Source organism: Lactuca saligna, chromosome 2, assembly GCF_052625555.1.
Source record: "Lactuca saligna cultivar CGN05327 chromosome 2, ASM5262555v1, whole genome shotgun sequence".
Classification (NCBI taxonomy): Eukaryota; Viridiplantae; Streptophyta; class Magnoliopsida; order Asterales; family Asteraceae; genus Lactuca; species Lactuca saligna.
This window is the reverse complement of record NC_136418.1, coordinates 15,718,745-15,737,564: the sequence shown is the minus strand read 5'-3', so window position 1 is coordinate 15,737,564 and position 18,820 is coordinate 15,718,745. Positions and strand designations below refer to the sequence as shown.

The 18,820-nt window shown below is 39.9% G+C and overlaps 1 protein-coding gene across 1 annotated transcript; it reads left to right on the top strand.

Annotated features, from left to right (window-relative positions):
- Nucleotides 1–16,989: 16,989 nt before the first annotated feature.
- Nucleotides 16,990–18,000, top strand: LOC145029544 (uncharacterized). The gene has a single exon (XM_078978052.1). The coding sequence runs from the start codon at nt 16,990–16,992 to the stop codon at nt 17,998–18,000; it is 1,011 nt and encodes a 336-aa protein (XP_078834178.1).
- Nucleotides 18,001–18,820: the final 820 nt, after the last annotated feature.

Below are 18,820 nucleotides of genomic sequence, written 5' to 3'. Positions count from 1 at the left end.
CAGATTTCAGTAAATGGCATGAGTTTGGAATTCTAGCATTTGCAGTAAGGGTTTGGGATTGTGAAAAAGGATCATTGGAGTTATGTTCAGTTAATCTATTTCACAAAGTAAAGATCATAGACAAACATAGTATGCATACTTGGTGTATGACATGACTACTGTTTAGAAAACATAGTGTACATGCTTGGAGCATGGGACAACTATTGTCTTAAATTCAAGAATAAAGTTGATAGCTGAAACAGTATACAATGAATAATGTGTAATCATATGGTGATAAATAAAAGGTGTTTTATTTATATTCATAAGTTCTGAGACCATATTGGATTCAATTATTATTGTGTTTCATTTTCCATGTTTTGACTTCCATAATAAACTAGGTTATTCTTCCGGAATGACTAAGTTATTCAAACCATCCACAGTCGGTCATATGTTGGAAGTAGATATGAATTAAGATTGTCATGGGTTGGCTTGTAGAGGTCTAAGGTGTTGGACAAAGGGCAACAACACTCATGAGTGCTCATAAGTTCTGAGTATTGGATTCAACCCGTGCTCATTGGAATCACTTCATGGATTTTATCACGAACAATCATGAGACGATAATATCTTATATTCTTCAAACCTAGAGATATGAGTTGTTACTATGAGTTGGTTGTACATTGATTGCACGAAAACGCATTTGGTAACTCGGTGTTACAAAACGTGCCTTTGCGTATGATTCAACAAGTAGTAGAACAAGCCATATGAGTCGAAGTTTATCCATTCCTTTTACCTTTGGGATAAAAGCGATATCTGTGGACCCCTCGATGATTTGATGATGACAAATGGAAGTGCTCGGCCGGGCCAGGACTGTTTTGATTTGTTCAATTAGTCAGTCTTCATAAATTGGAAATCGGGAAACAACAAATGGACAGAGAGAATGATTATAATCCATGTCTCAGTCCATATGATATCTAGAATGGAGGAATATATGATCCCTTATCTAATGGACAAGTTCGTTGACAAGATCAGAGTTCGACAACGACTTTAAGAGCTACAATTTCCAGTTAGGTTTTGAAGTCATACTCAATAATAGTTTTAGACTTATCCAAGTGGGAGACTGTTGGATTAATGTCTAAGTCCATAACTATATTTGGTATGTACTTGACCCGACCCGGCATGGTCCATTTGGGTTGCACTTCACCGACACAATTTATATGGATAATCTTTTGAGAATAGTATATTTATGATTAATATTAATATATTATAAGTTCTAATATATTAATATGGAATCATATTATTTAATTAGTATTGATCAAGAATTAATTTAGAATTAATTAAGTGATCAAAATGAACTAATTAAATATGGACTCTTATATATATGGAATGAGCAAGTTCATTTCTGTTGGGTTAAGCTTTCATCGATAGTCCATGGAGTGTTTAACCCATGGATCATATGAAATGAAAGGTCATGGGTTTAACCCTAGTCTCCATACTATATAAAGACGTCCTTGGTTGGTGAAATTGGCACTAGTGTAGGTACATTAAGAAGGGCTAGCCGATTTCACTAAAGAGAACCAAGTATTCATATTCTTTAAAGTCTTCCAAGGTGTTTTGGTGATTTGTGATTCCACTTGAGGCTTCCACACTATTGGGGCTAAGTTATTAAAGCTTGAACACATCAAGCTACATCAAAAAAGTATGTTATCTAACTAGTACTTTGTAGTATAAGAACTTCATAATATGCTACTTAGGTTTAAAGCCTTGGAAAGATCTTATTTGCATTTATAATAGAGAAAACATAGATACAAGGTATTTAGGGTTGCATGTACACTTAGGAGTGTTAGAATGCTCAAAACCCAACAGTTTAGCGTATGCATCACTGCTTTGCATAATCAAGATCTTATAGCCTAAGAAGGTTTGATTCAACCATAGAGTTAAATTGGATATTTGAAAGTCTATCGAGTCCAGCGTTATGTGGGGCTAGCATACGCTAATATTACAGGGTTGGTGGAAGTTTCATGGATGGATGGGTCGTAAGGAGCTGTGAGGCCAGTTGTGAGATAGTTTCACCTTCCTCTACGAGTGAGGATTGAGAAGTAGCTATATTGATGTCTATTGTTAGGGTGTTGTGGTCATTCTTGAGACAAATATGGGTAGGTGTGGAAGGTAGTATGGGCCCGCACTACTAAAAGCACAGGACCCATACGCGTACCAAGGAAATCACAACCTCTAGTGTTTGTGGAAATTGGTCTCCCGATATTATGTTGTTTATTTGATGTCTTGGGTATATTTTCAGTATGGTGATGACGAGATGCTTTACGACTGGATCAGGATCAGGATCAGGGGGCGGAGGCCTGGATGAGCCTATTGCACCTGAGCCCGTGGTGCAGATAGGGATGGATGAGTTAGATGCAAGGATTCGGGAGATGTTGAATGACGAGATTGCTGCTGTGTTTCGAGCGCAACTACCAGAGATGTTTGGGTCGATCAAGACCGTTATGGTCAAGTACTTTGATGAGCGTTATGCGGTCTTAGCTGAGACGGCTGTCGCGACAGCCACATCGGCTGTAATAGCAGCAGGGGGTGGAGGGGGATCCAACCGGTTTTCCAGTATCAGGACTTCGATAACATGAAGCGCCCGACGTTTGATGGTACACAGGATGTGATCCGGGCTATGATGTGGTTATCTAACATGGAGGGCTATTTCTTCACATGCTCGTGTCCTATTCACCAAAAGGTCAAGTGTGCCTTGAACCTGCTGAGGCTTGGGGACAAGGACTGATGGAAACTGACGACTGGGTCGTACACCGATGATCAGAGATCTGCCATTTCTTGGGAGCAGTTAAGGGATATGTTTTGCACCCGCTACGTTCCACGCATGGACTAGGAGCGGCTTGCTCAGGAGTTTTTTACATTGAGCCAGGATGGAGAGTCGGTGATGGAGATCACCCGCATGTTCACAGAGAGGGTTATGTTTTTCCCGGAGTTTGCTTCCGAGCAGTCTCAGATGACTCGTTATCTAAGTATGATCAAGACTGATATCTATCAGTTTGTTGCTACGCAACATTGTGATACTCTTCTTGATCTTCAGGAAGTCGCAAGGCAGCGTGAGTTGGAGATAGAGCTGCAGTTGAAGGAGCAGCGTCAGGTTCCAGCACAGTCTCAGCCGACACATAAGCGGTCTAAGACCGCTGATACTAGGACCGGAGGTCAGCAAAGCCTCACTTGTGGAAAGTTTGGTAGGGGTCATTCTGGAGTTTTTCGATCAGTTGGTGGGTTCCACAAATGTGGAAAGGAGGGAAACTATGCGAGGGGTTGTCTCCAGTCCACCCCTCTGGAAGATATGAGGATATGTTATCACTGCCATCAGGATGGTCATGTCAAGACCAACTGTCCGCAACTCACGTCAAATCAGTGCATATTCTCGAACCAGCTACGTTGAAAATTGTAGATGAGAGGTCAGTAAAGACAGAACCTCCAAAGGCTCAGGGGCGTGCCTTCCAGCTCACGGCCGAGGAGGCCAAGGTAGCACCGTATGTGGTTGCTGGTATGTTTCTATTCTCTATTTTAGTAATTATATTTGTGTTATGCTTATCTGTTGTATCTATGTTCAAGTATGTTTTTAGTGAACTCTTTGCCTGCATTGGTTTTACTCAACTCGGGGGCGAGTCACTCATTTGTATCTCAGACTTTCAGTAGGGGGTTCAGTGTGCCAGTAGATGAGCTTGAGTGTCCGTTGTAAGTTTCTATCACCAACGAACACGGGGTTTCTGCTTCTTCGGTCTACCGAGGATACGAGTTAGAGATTTTTGGGGTACCCTTCCCAATAGATTTGATTCTTATTCCCATGGTAGAAGTGTGTGTGATCGTGGCGATGGATTAGATCAGTCGATTTAGCGCCATGATCGATTGTGAGGGACAGCGAGTAGTAGTTCGAAACTCAAGTGGGGGAGAAAGTGGTGGTATATAGTGAGGGCACTAGAGTAGGATCAGGGTTTTGTTCGGCAGCCAGGGCTCAACAGTATATTTAGCACGAATGTGTCAGTTATTTAGCGTGTGTGGTGGATACGCGAGTCACAGATCAGAATTCAGTTTCAGAGGTCCCGGTGGTTAGAGAGGTTGCTGATGTGTTTCCGGAGGAGTTACCTGGAGTGCCTCCGGAGAGGCAGGTGGAGTTTAGGATTGATCTAGTGCTGGGTGCGGCCCCTATCGCTAAGGCGCCGTACCCTTTGGCACCGCTGTCATCTCAGTTGCAGGAGTTGTTGTGTAAGCATTTTATTCATCAGAGTAGTTCGCCATGGGGAGCACCAATCCTTTTTGTCAGGAAGAAGGACGGTTCGCACTGGATGTGCATTCATTATAGGGAGTTGAACAAGTTAACGGTGAAGAACCGTTATCCACTCCAAGGATAGATGATCTTTTTGATCAGTTGCAGCATGCATCTTAGTTTTCCAAGATCGATTTAAGATCCAGATATCACCAGGTCAGGGTGAGAGAGGAAGATGTGGAGAAGACCGTGTTTCGGACCCGTTATGGTCATTACGAGTTCGTGGTGATGTCGTTTGAGCTCACCAATGCGCCAACAATGTTCATAGATCCGATGAATCGGGTCTGCAGACCGATGCTTGAACGCTCCGTCATAGTGTTCATAGATGATATTTTGGTGTATTCCAAGACCCGAGAGTAGCATGAGGATCACTTCAGGGAGTTGTTGGGAGTTTTGAGGCGAGAACTTCTTTATGCCAAGTTCTCAAAGTGTGAGTTTTGGTTGCAAGTGGTCTAGTTCCTTGGGCACCACATTAACCAGGAGTGGATTTTGGTCGATCCGGATAAAGTTGAGGCGGTTACGTAGTGGGAGATTCCGAAGTCTCCCTCAGACATCAAGAGCTTCTTGGGATTAGCAGGGTACTATCGGAGATTCATTCGAGATTTATCCAAGATTGCAATACTCGTCACTCATCTAACAAGGAAGGGGGTGGACTTCCAGTGGGGCGCTTAGCAACAGATGGCATTTGAGACCCTCCGACGGTGTTTATGCGAGGCGCCAGTATTGACACTCCCCGAGGGTGTTGAGGATTTTGTAGTATTATATGATGCATCCATCACAGTTTTGGGGGCAATCCTCATGCAGAGAGGACGGGTGATAGCCTATGCATCATGGCAACTAAAGCCACATGAAACGAGATACCCTACACACGATCTGGAGTTAGGAGCAGTGGTTTTCCTTCTCAAGGTTTGGAGACATTACCTATATGGGGTCCTTTGTACCATATATACGGATCACAAGAGTTTGAGGCACATCATGGATCAGTCAAACCTGAATATGAGGTAGCGCGGGTGGCTGGATGTAATCAAGGACTACGACTGCAAGATCCTTTACCACCCCGGTAAAGCGAATGTGCTTGCGGACGCCTTGAGTCGCAAGTCACTGGGTGTTCTACTCTAACAAGGTGCATGAGGATAGCGGTGGATTCCCCGCTTGTGAGCTTGATTAGAGATGCCAAGTTGAGAGCATGCGGCCTAAGAACTGGAAGTTTGAAAGGGTCAAGGGCGAGAGCGCCCGGTTTGTTCATGATAGCCATGGATTATTGACCCGATACGGTCGAGTTTGGGTTCCGATGACAGATGTGGTCAGGTAGACAGTGATGGAAGAGGCTCATAAGTCTCATTTTTTAATACACCCGGGGGCCACCAAGATGTACCGTGATTTGATTTTGAGTTATTGGTGGCCATGTATGAAGCGATTAATCTCTTGGTATGTCGAGAGGTGCTTGACGTGTAGGATGGTCAAGGCCGAGCATCAGATGCCGCATGGTAAGCTGCAGCCTCTAGAAATCCCCATGTGGAAATGGGAGGAAATCACTATGGACTTCATTACGAAGCTGTCGAGGACGACGAAGGGGTTCGATGCTATATGGTTCATCGTGGATCGATTGACCAAGAGTTACCATTTCTTGGCTATTCGAGAGAGTTCGTCGCCCCAGAAATTGGCCGAAATATACGTCTGTGCGATTGTCTCTCGCCATGGAGTTTCGGTCTCCATCGTTTCTGACCGGGATGTCAGGTTTACCTCCCATTTCTGGCAAAAGTTCCATGAGGAACTGGGTACGGGACTGCACTTTAGTACAACGTTTCATCCTTAGACTGACAGGCAGAGTGAGTGAACCATTTAGAACGTTGAGGATATGTTGAGGGCGTGTGCTATTGACTTTGGAGGGAGTTAGTATTCTCATCTGCCTCTTGTAGAGTTTGCTTACAACAACATCTATCATTCCAGTATTGGCGCCCCGCCTTTTGAGTTGTTGTATGGTCGGAAATGTAGAACCCTAGTTTGTTAGGGAGAGGTTGGACACAGAGTGATGGGTTGGATGGAGGTAGTTTGGCACACTACCGAAACGATTCAGCAGATCAGTCAGTGGCTTTACACCGCCCAGAGTCGACAAAAGAGTTATGCTGATAGATGCTGATCGGATTTGGAGTTTCAGGTTGATGAAATGGTACTCTTGAAGGTCTCACCCTGCAAGGGCGTGATTCGCTTCAGAAATAGGGGAAAGTTGGGTCCCCGCTATATTGGGTCGTTTAGGGTCATCGCCAGGATTGGTAAGGTGGCGTACAGGTTGGAATTGCAGGATGGACCCAGAGACAGTGGTTCCACTACATGACATTCATGTCTATGAGCGCCTGAATTATATTGAGAGGCCGATTCCCGTTTTTGGAGAGGAAAGTGAAAGTCCTGCGCAACAAATAGGTTACGTTGGTGAAGATTCAATGGGAGCATCAGAGGGGATCCGAGTGGACATGGGAGCCAAAGGCTGAGATACGGGAGCATTACCAGGAGTTATTCACTTCAGCATACTTCGAGGGTGAAGTCTAAGTTAAGTAGGGTAGAATTGTAACATCCCAACCGTTAGGTATTATTATTATTCCATTAGATTTCATGTTTTAAGGTCTACTCGACGAGTTGACGTTGTCAGTCGTCGAGTGGCAGCGGGTCAAGACACATTATTTAATGAGTGACTCGACGAGTAGGAGCTGGCAGAGGAAACCCCAAATTTCATGGATTTTGCACCCTATATATTGGACCATTAGCGCCTCCCACTGTCCTCTATCACCCCTTGAGAGCCAAAAACCCTAATTTCCGTAAATGTGAGCTTGGAGAGTGTTTTATAGCTTTAGAAAGTGATTTTTGTGAAGGAAACTTGTAGATCAAGAGGCTAGCATCAAGGATTTCGTGTGGATCCAGTGTCTACTTTAGTTTGGGCATGTTTCGGAGGTAACAAGTTGTTACCTTGACCTATTTTCTTTTAGCATCTTTCATATGTGAAGTTTAGGGCTTTCTTTAGCTATTCATGAAGGGATTAGGGTATGGGAGCTAGATCTGAAGTTGAAACTTCAGAGCTCAACCTATTTTGAGCCTTAAGTTCATAAAGTTCTTTATAGGGTCATGAAGGAACCCTTGTTTATGAGTAAAGTCCCATTTCAACCTTAGATGTGGAATTTGAGTCATTCAAATACGTTAAGGTAGCAACTTTGCGTTGCTAATGCAATCTAGGAACCTAGATCTATTGTTTGGAGCAAAGGGGTAGTTCACAATCTCCTGATCATGAGAGTATGCATATGGACTCGGCGAGTCTGGGAGATGACTCGGCGAGTCGGGTAGGGTTTTGTCCAAATTAGCCACGTATGAACTCGGCGAGGTTTGGGAGATGACCCAATGAGTCAATTTGGATTCCATGCTAAGTCGCGTATTGACTCGGTGAGTCTGCTGGAGACTTGATGGGTTGAGTTGAGGAATTCTGGATTCAGGAGGGACTCGAGGAAGATAGAGTCATCAAATAGGTCAGCATGGACTGTTGACCATTGACTAGTGACTTGACTTGACCGTGGGATGTCATGTACCTCCCAAGGGCATTTTGGTATTTTGAGTGACTATTGAGTGGACCACTTATGGGTACAGGCGAGGTGGTTGGAGCTTTATTTGGAGGTGTGAGCGGTATCATTTCCGAGCTTCTAGAAAGGTGAGTTATCCTCACTATATCAATAGGGTCTAAGGTGCCAAGGTTGGCCCTTTTAGTTGTTATCTTGGTTATACTATGCTACATGTGGTTATGATTAGTTAGATCGGTATCAGGATAGACATCTTTTTGTTATGCTCTTATGATCCATTAGGATTGGTATGTTAGTGACTTGGTTAGGTCGGTGCTCTGGTTATGAGAGATTGCTATGATCGATGATCTGTTATGTAGTTATATCTGATATTCGTTATGCCAGAATATGTTAGTTATGCGCACATGGCTATCTGCTTGATGTTGGGTTGAGGCAGTCCTAGTTTGTGCTGAAGGCCAACATACCCTATGAGCAGTCCGGATAGACTCTAGGCTCATATGGCGGTCCAGTCATATCGAAGGCTCGGAATAGATCCAGATAGACTGTAGGCCCTGCAGGGCGGTCCAGTCAAGCTGAAGGCCCAATATGCATGTTGTTGATTATCTGTTATTCATATGGTATTATTGGTGTCATAGTGGTATTTTGGGGGTAGCTCACTAAGCCCTCGGGCTTACAGTTTTAGTTTATTGTTTCAGGTACTTCCGGAGATCATGGCAAGGCAAAGGCTTGACCGTACTGCCCCTCATCCATATGACTATATTTCTTCGACACTCTTATGAATAATATTATGAAAACATTTTGTAAAACACTATTTGGTTTCATGATTGAAAAAGTTTAAATTTGGCTAAAAATGTTTTTGTATGTTACACCAAAAGGCTGGAGTCTTGGAGTCGTTCGACTTGAAGTCGGAAAACACTTGCGAATATTATTTTCATAGAAAGATGACCAATTCAACCCTTCACTGGTACTTGTGAAAGGGGTGAAGGTTTGTTGGATCTCATACACACTGATGTTGATGGACCCTTCAAAACCATCACAAGGGATGCTAACCAGTTCTATGTGACTTTTTACTGATGGTTACAGCAGATATGGTTATATCTACTTAATCAAGCATAAGTCAGAAACCTTTCAAAAGGTCAAAGAGTTTAAGAAAGAAGTGGAGAATCAATTGGACAAGAAGATAAAGATGTTGTGATCTGATCGAGGAGGAGAGTATTAGTATCGAGTTCGTAGACTATCTTAAGGAATGTGGAATTGTTTCTTGGTTGATGCCACCTAGGACACCGCAGTTGAATGGTGTGGCTGAGAGGTGCAATCAAACCTTGTTGGACATGGTTCATTCCATGATGAGTCGACCTTCGTTACCTATCTCATTCTAGGGGTATGCCATAGAGACTACCACCCATGTCCTTAATATAGTCCCTACAAAGAAGGTTGCCAAAACAACTCACGAGATGTGGATAGGGAAGGTTCCCTCGTTAGATCACATCAAAGTTTGGGGTTGTGAGGATTTTGTGAGAAAAGAGACTCACGACAAGATCGAACCTCGTAGTGAGCGATTTATTTTCATCGGCTACCCACAAAAATCCTTTGGATATCTCTTGTATAGACCGACTGAGAATGTTGTCTTTGTTGCAAGGAGATGAGTCTTTCGAGAAAGAGAGAGAACTCATATGCCAAGAGGATAGTGATAGGCGAATTGACCTTGAAGACCTTCAAGAGTTAAGTGATGAAGGAACCTCAAACATTGGAACTATCGGAGGAGGAAACTCCTGTTGATTCGATTGACCGGTCTATACCTCTAAGATGTTCCAGTAGAGTTAGTGTTCCACCTATGTTATATAGTTTTCATATAACATCTGAGGATGATACATTTATCAATGATAGCATATTGATAAATTTGGATGAACCTAACAACTACAAGGAGGCGTGCCGGGCCCGGAGTCTATTAAATGGAAAGAGGAAATGGACAGCGAAATTCAGTCCATGTATAACAATTAAGTTTGGAACTTGGTTGACAATGTACCCGGTCATAAGACAGTCGGAGTGCAAATGGATCTTCAAGAAGAAGACCGACATGGATGTGAGAGTACACACATATAAGGTGTGACTGGTTGCAAAGGACTTTACTCAAACTCAGGGAGTTGACTATGATGAGACCTTCTCACCAGTATTGAAAATTAAATCTGGCACACCCCCAAACTGGAGCGGCAGAAACATCCGGGGGTGGATGAATTCATGTTAAGTATCACAACACATGCATTATAGTAATCAAATTACAACAACCATTGCACTAATAATGTATAAGATTTTACATAGTGTTCAATTCATTGTATATATGACATCAAAAGTTATATATAACAAAAGATAGAAGACATCACTCTATACTGCTCCGTCTTCTCAAAATCCTAAGAAAGTACCTGTCTACTAGCTCCCTGAGAATACAAGTATTTTGAAAATGAGAGTATCAACATTTAAGTTGGTGAGTTCATAAGTATTTATGTTTAGGAGCTTGTTACTTGTTTCTGGAAATAGTAATCATGCTTATTGTTCCAGAAAATCCAATATTTTCTAATATAATTGAAAAGTAGTTTTAATACCATAAACCAATTCTGTGTAATTGTTGTTGTACTATAAAATAGTCTAACTTAGTTTTCATTCACAATAAAACCTTAAAAAGAAATGTTTTCTGTATTTGTTATGTTTTCCTTTGTTGTAACTAGTATGCCATAAAACCTTTCCTCCTTTTCCCCTTTCCATGCCCAATGGCCATGATTGGAGCAGCAGCAGGAGTAGAGACAATACTTTCTCCCTGCATTCCCATTGTAGCCATTTGTAGGAGGTTTAAAGTTGATCCAATGTAGTCTCTTGGTTGTTCAAATGATAAGTTAAGATAAACTAATGATAACAACTGGCTAATGAGTGCAAGACTATGTCAATAGCCAATTCCTAATCAATGTTCACATTCAGCTTCAACAAATGATCCACACATCGTTGTATCCTCTGCACATATCTACTAACAGACTGCCCATCTTTCATCTTGATTGAGATGAGGGACTTTACTACCTTGTACTTTTCTTGATGAGCTAACTGATGGTGCATTTCCATCAAGTCCTTATTCATCTCGTATGGCCAATAATCCTCATAGAACCTTTGTAGCATAGGTGTCATAGTTTCCACCATGCTGCAAGTTCTTTAGGAGTAGATTTTGTGTCATCAGCTTCAAGGAGTTCTTTTTCTAGGACGTACTCTTTGTCTTCAAAGAGAAGAGACATATTTATGTTGCACATCCAATCGTTGTAATTGGTGTCATCCAATGCCACCCTCGAGCAGAAGTTAAGCAACAAAAGTTATGGTTGTTGGAGGAGGAGAAACCAGAACCATTGTTTGGAATAGAAATGTACAAAAGTAGAATAGTTTTAATTAGATAAGAATAATCCTCAATATAGCAACAAAATTAAATATCAAGGATAGGATGCAACTAGATAATTCACAACTTAAAAAAGGGATGTTGTAATCTAATTGTAAATTATATGAAGGTAGGTAAATGACGATTTATTGATTTCATCACAATAAACCAAAATTTGAACATATTAAGTCTTTAATGAAATTCCTAGATCTTTTAAGATTCATTGAACTCTTGAAGGACATGTTTAATCTCGATTATTCTCTTTCATTTGTGACTGGGATACCGAGGATCACAAATAAGATGTGAATAACCATGCAAATTAGCTTGGTACTGTTGACATTTTTTAAAATCTCATTTTAATGTGTCGGTTAGCCACATGTGCTCCATTAATCAATGATAATTTATGAGACACCCATTGCACTCTTTATACTTTCCTATTAGTCTAGGTTATGTAACATCCATAAAATTAATGAAAATTTAAAAGTTTTTTCAACATCCAAAAACCAATATTTATTACAAAATGTTTTCAAAATAGTTTCATATTAGAGTATCCCAGAAATCAAAATAATAAAATGTGAGGAGAAGCACGATCAAGCCTTCACCTTCCTGTGATCAGCCGAATTACCTGGAAAAAAAATCCAAAACTGTAAGCCCGAAGCATAGTGAGTTCCCCTAAAATACCAACATCATACAAACCAAAAAAATATCATAACAAACAACATGCATATAGAATCTTCAGTATAACTGGACCGCCCTCCCGGGCCTTCAGTCTATCTGGCCCACTCTAAGAACCTTCAATATGTCTGGTCCACCTTACCGGGCCTTCAACATGTCTGAACCGTTCTCCTGGCCTTCGGCCTGATTGATACGCCTCGCTAGGTCTGCAGTCTATCCGGACTGCCCTGGGCTGCTAGCCTAGAGCACGAAGCAGGACCTCCTCAACCCACCCGCAATCTTACAATCAGCACTAATAGTCAAACTGATCTAACAGATCACTAATCAAAGCATCATCATATATACCAGGATACTGACCTAACAGATCGCTAACATAACATCATCTTGTATACCAAGATACTGACCTAGCAGGTCACTAACATTGCATCATGCAATAACCATGAAAACAATTCAAAAAGGGTCAGAATTGGTGACTTCGACCCAGTTAGTATATTGAGGAAGACTCACCTCAAAATGCTGAGCTAAACTGAAAACCCTCGGCTGTTGAATCACCAAAAAATCCTAAACTATCACCATAAACGAACACTGATCAACAATAGGAATATCAACCCTAACTAAGGGCCCAAACATCAAGTAATAGTCCATTCTATCCTTTCCTTAAGTTGGTCCAAGGCCCAACTCCAATTTCTTAATCCAACAGCCCAATATTCAAGGCCTATAATTGGCCCGATTTTCCAAAGTGGGCCCAACTCCGTAATTGGGACTCATTTTAAGATCCATTACCAAAATTGGCCCAAAAAACACCTATTTAGAAAGTCCAACAAGTCCCAAGTCCAACCGGACAAAAGGTGGCCCAATCTCGAAGCTCAAAATCGTCAAAAGCCCATTAGAGGGCATATGCTGGGCGTACTCCTCTAGTACGTTGGGAGTACACTGCCTTGCGTTGACCACCATCGGGGTGGTTGACCCAGTACGCTGGGCGTATAAAACTTACACAGGGTGTATGCGAGTTTTACAAAAACCTTAGTAAGTGCTTAGTGGCTTAAGCACATGAGCCCAAATCCCAGTTCCATGTACTAAACGAACCTCAAAACCATAAAGTCTCAAACATTAAAACTTTGGACGTCAAAAAAATCCTTAATACATGGTCTTAACCCATTAAGACCTTTCTAGTATATGCATGCGACACCTTTAGCCATTGGGACATCATTTTTATCATTTAGAACCCTTTCTAGTGTCTAAAAGGACAGCTTAACACGTCCAAAACACATCATGCACAAACTTAGGACTTTTTGGGACAAGAAAGGTGTCATAAAGCTAATAACGTATGATCTACATCATACAAGCATAAAGGTTGGATCTTTTTAACTCCTGGAGCTTCTAGAGGACAAGATAACTTCAGATCTTCAAGCTTGCCTTCCTTCTCCAACTTCTTGATGCAATACCTCTTCTTCAACTACTCAAAACACACACTTTTAGCTCACACACTCAAAATAGGGTTAGGGTTTGGGGAAAATGGCTCAAATCTATGGATGCTGAAATGATAGAAGGTTATGAGCTCATAAGGACACTTATATAGCACACAAAACCTAAAAATTAGGCTTTCCATCTGACGTGAGTACGCCCAGCATACACAAGTGTACGCCCAGCATACTAGGGCGCACCTAGTATGCTTAGTGTTCCTTATGTATTCTTAGCGTACTCTTCTTGATCCCAAAGTTGCAACTTTAGCCCTTAGGCTTCTCATGGATTCACTCATCCATCCTCGGGGTCTACAAATGACAAAATAATAATAAAATTGAGGATTCGGAAATACCTACAAATCTAGAGATGTTACAGGTTAACCACACGCGCACCACTAAGGACTTATAAAGTGCAATGTGCAATTTCATGGGTTAGCATACAAATTCACATTTTTCCTAAAGTAACAAAGATTGGGAAATTTATAAATATACATTTATTTACTTTATTATTCATTATATTTATTAATGAGGATTAATTTGTCCTATCAAACCCATTCAGCTAACGACCCTCTACCAATTAAGGAAGCGGTGGGTAACAGTGGACACCCATTCAATCGCCATTTTATAGACAATTTCCTTATACCCCCCTTATAGACCGGCTTCGTGAATGAGGTGTACTAGCGGTTCGACTGACTTAGTCCTATACGTATAGTAATATTAGAATTCTAATGTTATATATAGTATAAGAGTGTATTTTTAAATATTTTTCAAGAATACTAGGTTAAATTTTAAATTTTGAAAAATTAACAAATTAATTTTTAATTTAAAATTTAAGCCAATCATGAACTCATGACAAGGATATTAAATTATATTTGAAATATATTTAGTTTTATACAATTAAAACATTATTAAAGGTAATTAGCCTAATCAATTCATGAGATTATCAATAAAACCGAATTTTACGGATATGACAACACACCAGGTCATGTTAAACAATTACCACGTCGTGGTAGAGCAAAAATGAAGGTTACCACGTCGTGGTAGAGCAAAAATGAAGGTCACCACGTCATGGTGAAAGTCACCACGTCGTGGTGGCAGAACAGACTGATGTTTCTATTTTCTCCTCCATATTCAAGTTCAAACATTGTATCAGTTCAATAGAAACGTAAACCTACCCTCTGATAATACTGATGTGTTTTATGCAAAACATATAAATCCTATGTGTGTATGGAACCATAATAATTGTGCAATGTTTTCTCAAATTAAACATATAAATTAGACAACAAAATAGAAACCCTAGAACAATAGTATATAATTGAAAAAAATACATAATTAGGGTTATAAGAATCATACCTTTATTGTTATGTAATAATAACAATGCAAATCCTTATGTAGATGAAGCCTTCAGAGCAAGCTTCATAAATGTCACACATCTAGTGGTTAACACACAACACTAGCAATGGAAGAATGATTTAGAAGCATGAGAGATGCTTTAAAATTCGGCTAGGTATTCCAAGAAGAAACTAGCCGAAATTCTTAGGTACGGTTGAGACTATTTATATAGTGCAGTCAGGAAACCCTAGATAAAGCCTAATCCAAGATTATTTTAAATCGGGTAATTATCTACTTTTCTGTTTATCCACTAGGGATTATTCTAAAATCCATAAATCCTTAAGAAAAATTTCCAAGCCTTTATGAAGGGTTCTAGATTGCCTCTTGCTCAACTATTGAACCATTACACTTTAGTCCCTACACTTTTAATTAATTCTTTTAATCCCAAAAATAAATCCAATTAGTTTATGATTAAATAATAATTAAATATTAACATTTCTAATTATTATATTAGTCTTATAATATATTTACAAAACATTTATTTTAATTTATTACTCAAATAATAGATCAACCTCTTTCTCTAAAATCATCCTGTCTTGTTGATAGTTTTGAGGTCAACCCAAAATGACCGTGCTACTATCAGTTTATGTATATACCAATTATAGTTATGGGCATAGACACTTAATCCAACATTCTTCTTGTTGTGCCTCTATAGTGGTGAATGTTTCCCTAACAACAAAATGATAGTTATGGAAGGCCTAAATGATGCTTTAAAGTTATATATAAAGGCATGTATGTATCAAGGTATCAAAATCCCCAACTGTAACACCCTTATCTTGCATCTCCTATACGCTGATGATACATTGTTTATGGCTGAGTGGTCGAAATTCAATATTATGAACCTATCTTGCATTTTGTTGTGCTTTCGTATCTCGCCTGAAGGTGAACTACTCAGAATCAAAGGTTTTTCGTATTGGTGCAAATCAGGTTGAAGTGAACAGTTGGGCAAACTTACTAGTTTGTAAACCAGGCTCATCAGTTTGAATACCTTGGTAGGCATGTTAGTGCAAACATGAATCTCCTAAAAAATTGGAAGCCTGTCATTGACTGATTTCGGGACAAGTTATCATCTTGGAAGTCAAAGACTTTATCTTTTATTGGGAGACTTACCCTCATTAAGTATGTCTTGGGCAATTTGCCCAAATTCTACATGCCATTATTTAAAGATCTTTTGGGTTGCCGTGAAACTTTAGAGAAGATTAGAAGAAAATTCTTATTTGGGGATCGAACAACAATAAAAATATTCTTTGGGTGAGTTGGGACAAGATTGTGGCTGCAAAAGAGCATGTTAGTTTAGGTGTTGGTTCTATTTGTGTCCTAAACATTTGCCTTATTGTAAAGTGGTGGCGGAGATTAAAGATGAACTTGGTGCTTTATGGAGAAAAGTTATTTATGGCATCCACAACCTTGAAGGAAAACCTGATCATCATCTCTCTAAAAAATCCATAACTAAATATTATAGCCAATGTTAACATCAACATTCAAAAAGTTGCTTTAGGATTCTTTGATATTTTTAAATTCAACCATTCTTTTGTTTCATGGAGTTGTGCCTTAAATTTGAACAGATTTTACACAGTGGAGAAGCTCGGATGCGTTATGGATCGTAATCTTCTTCATAATCCTATTATTGGTTCATTGGTAATTTGTTGTAAAGAAGTTCTGTTCAAAGTGATGTGTTTTCTATGAAGATCAATCCAAGATAGATTTCCTTCTGATGTTGCTCTAGCTAGTTTTGGTATGCCTATTCATTCAATTAGGTATGGGCTTTGTGACAGGTCTCCAGAATGTGCAGACCATGTCCTAGTTGAATGTTCCTTGGTGCAAAGTGTTCGAAAGTTGATCGGGAGATGATGTGGTGTCAATCAAGCTTCCTTGGGTAACATAAAAGATTTATTGAACTTTGCATCTAACTGGGAGAGTTGTTATATGAAGCGTAAAATTCTTAGGGTGTTTTTGTTAGAATTAAGCTAGATACTTTGTAAATATTAGTTACTTGGTGTGTATGGTAAAAGCCGTTATCAGTTATGTAACCGTCCTAATGAATGGACGTGATGGTTAGGAATGTATAAATATGTAAACTCTGTGAATTAATAAAGCAGTTAATATTTAACGTATGATAAATCATCTTCTTCTTCTTATTTATCCCTAATTTCTTCCAACAAATTGGTATCAGAGCCAATCTTCATGGCATCAACTTCTGGGAACGGATTACAGTCTCAACTGCAGTTACCAAAACTAAATGGAAAGAATTACTTTCACTGGAATATCCAAATGAAAGTGTTGTTTGAATCCCAGGATCTTTGGGATGTTGTTGAATACGGAATCGATGAACCCACAGAACCCACCGTATTGACTGCGGTTGAGACGTTAGAGTTGAAAGATTTGAGGAAGAGAGATAGAAGGGCCTTATTTCTAATATACCAAGCAGTCGATGAAAACATATTTGAAAGAATTTCATCCTCTGACACTTCAAAGGAGGCCTGGGATATTTTACACAAATCATACAGAGGAGAAGAGAAGGTTAAGATTGTTAGATTGCAGACGCTTCGTTGTGAATTCGATGGATTAAGAATGAAAGAAACTGAATCCATAGAAGACTTTTACAATCGGGTAATAATCCTGATAAATCAAATGCGCTTAAATGGAGAAATCCTTGAAGATAGGAGGGTTGTTGAGAAAATCTTGCGAAGCCTCACAAAAAAATTCGAATACGTCGTTGTGGCTATAGAGGAGTCGAAAAACATGGAGGATTTTTCATTAGAAAATCTTTTGGGTACGCTTCAATCCCATGAACTTAGGATGAAGCAGTTTGAACCCCCTATACTGGAACACGCCTTTCAGGCCAAAGATAATCAACCCGAAAACACAAACAAAGGCAAGAATCAAAGAAAAACACAAATACAGTGCCATTATTGCTATAAGTTCGGTCATGTCAAGAAAGCCTGTAGAAAAAGAATTGCAGATGAAGGAGCGGAGTCTAGTTTCATTCACAACGAAGAAAGCAATAATTATGACATGATGTTCATGATGCTTAATGTTCATGATTCATTGCAAGATACCTTGTGGTATCTAGATAGTGATTGCAGTAACCATATGACAGGGAATAAAGACCTGTTTGTTAGTCTAGAAGACTCAAAGAAAAGGGAAGTCCGAACCGGGATGATAACAAGCTTAGTGTGGCAGGGAATGGAGTGATATCCATTAAGATTAGAGATAATGAAAAGAAGATCTCTAATGTGTTCTACGTACCAGGTTTGAGACATAACCTATTGAGTGTGGGACAACTTATTATGAAAGGGTATGATTTACGATTTAAAAATGGATTATGTGAGATAAAAGATAGGAATAATAATTTGATCGGGAGAGTAGAGATGACTGTGAACAAGATGTTTCCTATCAAGTTTGATGGGGACAATCTTTTCTCTCTCTACACAAACACAAAAGATGTGTCATGTCTGTGGCATCACAGATTTGGCCATGCAAACTTTGGTGCTCTTACTTACATGCATAAACACCAACTGGTACATGGGCTACCCTCTATCATTGTTACAAATGATGTATGTGAAACGTGTGCATTGGGTAAACATTCAAAGAAGTCATTTCCTCAAGACAAGGCATGGAGGGCATCAAAGTCTCTCGAATTGGTCCAGTCGGACATTTGGGGTCCTATGAAAACACTATCAATCGGAGGAAGTAGGTATGTATTAACCTTCATAGATAATTTTAGCAGAAAAATTTGGATTTACTTTCTTAAAGAAAAATCGGAGACCTACAATTACTTTGTGATCTTTAAAGCTTTGGTTGAAAATCAAAGTGAACATAAAATCAAATGTTTAAGGTCTGATCGTGGTGGGGAATACACTGCTCTTTGTCTTCAATCTTTCTTGAAAGAGAATGGCATACATCATCAACTAACTGCAAGTTACACACCCCAGCAAAACGGGGTTGCTGAAAGAAAAAATAGGACTCTTGGAGAGATGGCAAGGTGCTTGTTATAGGAAAAAATATTACCAGA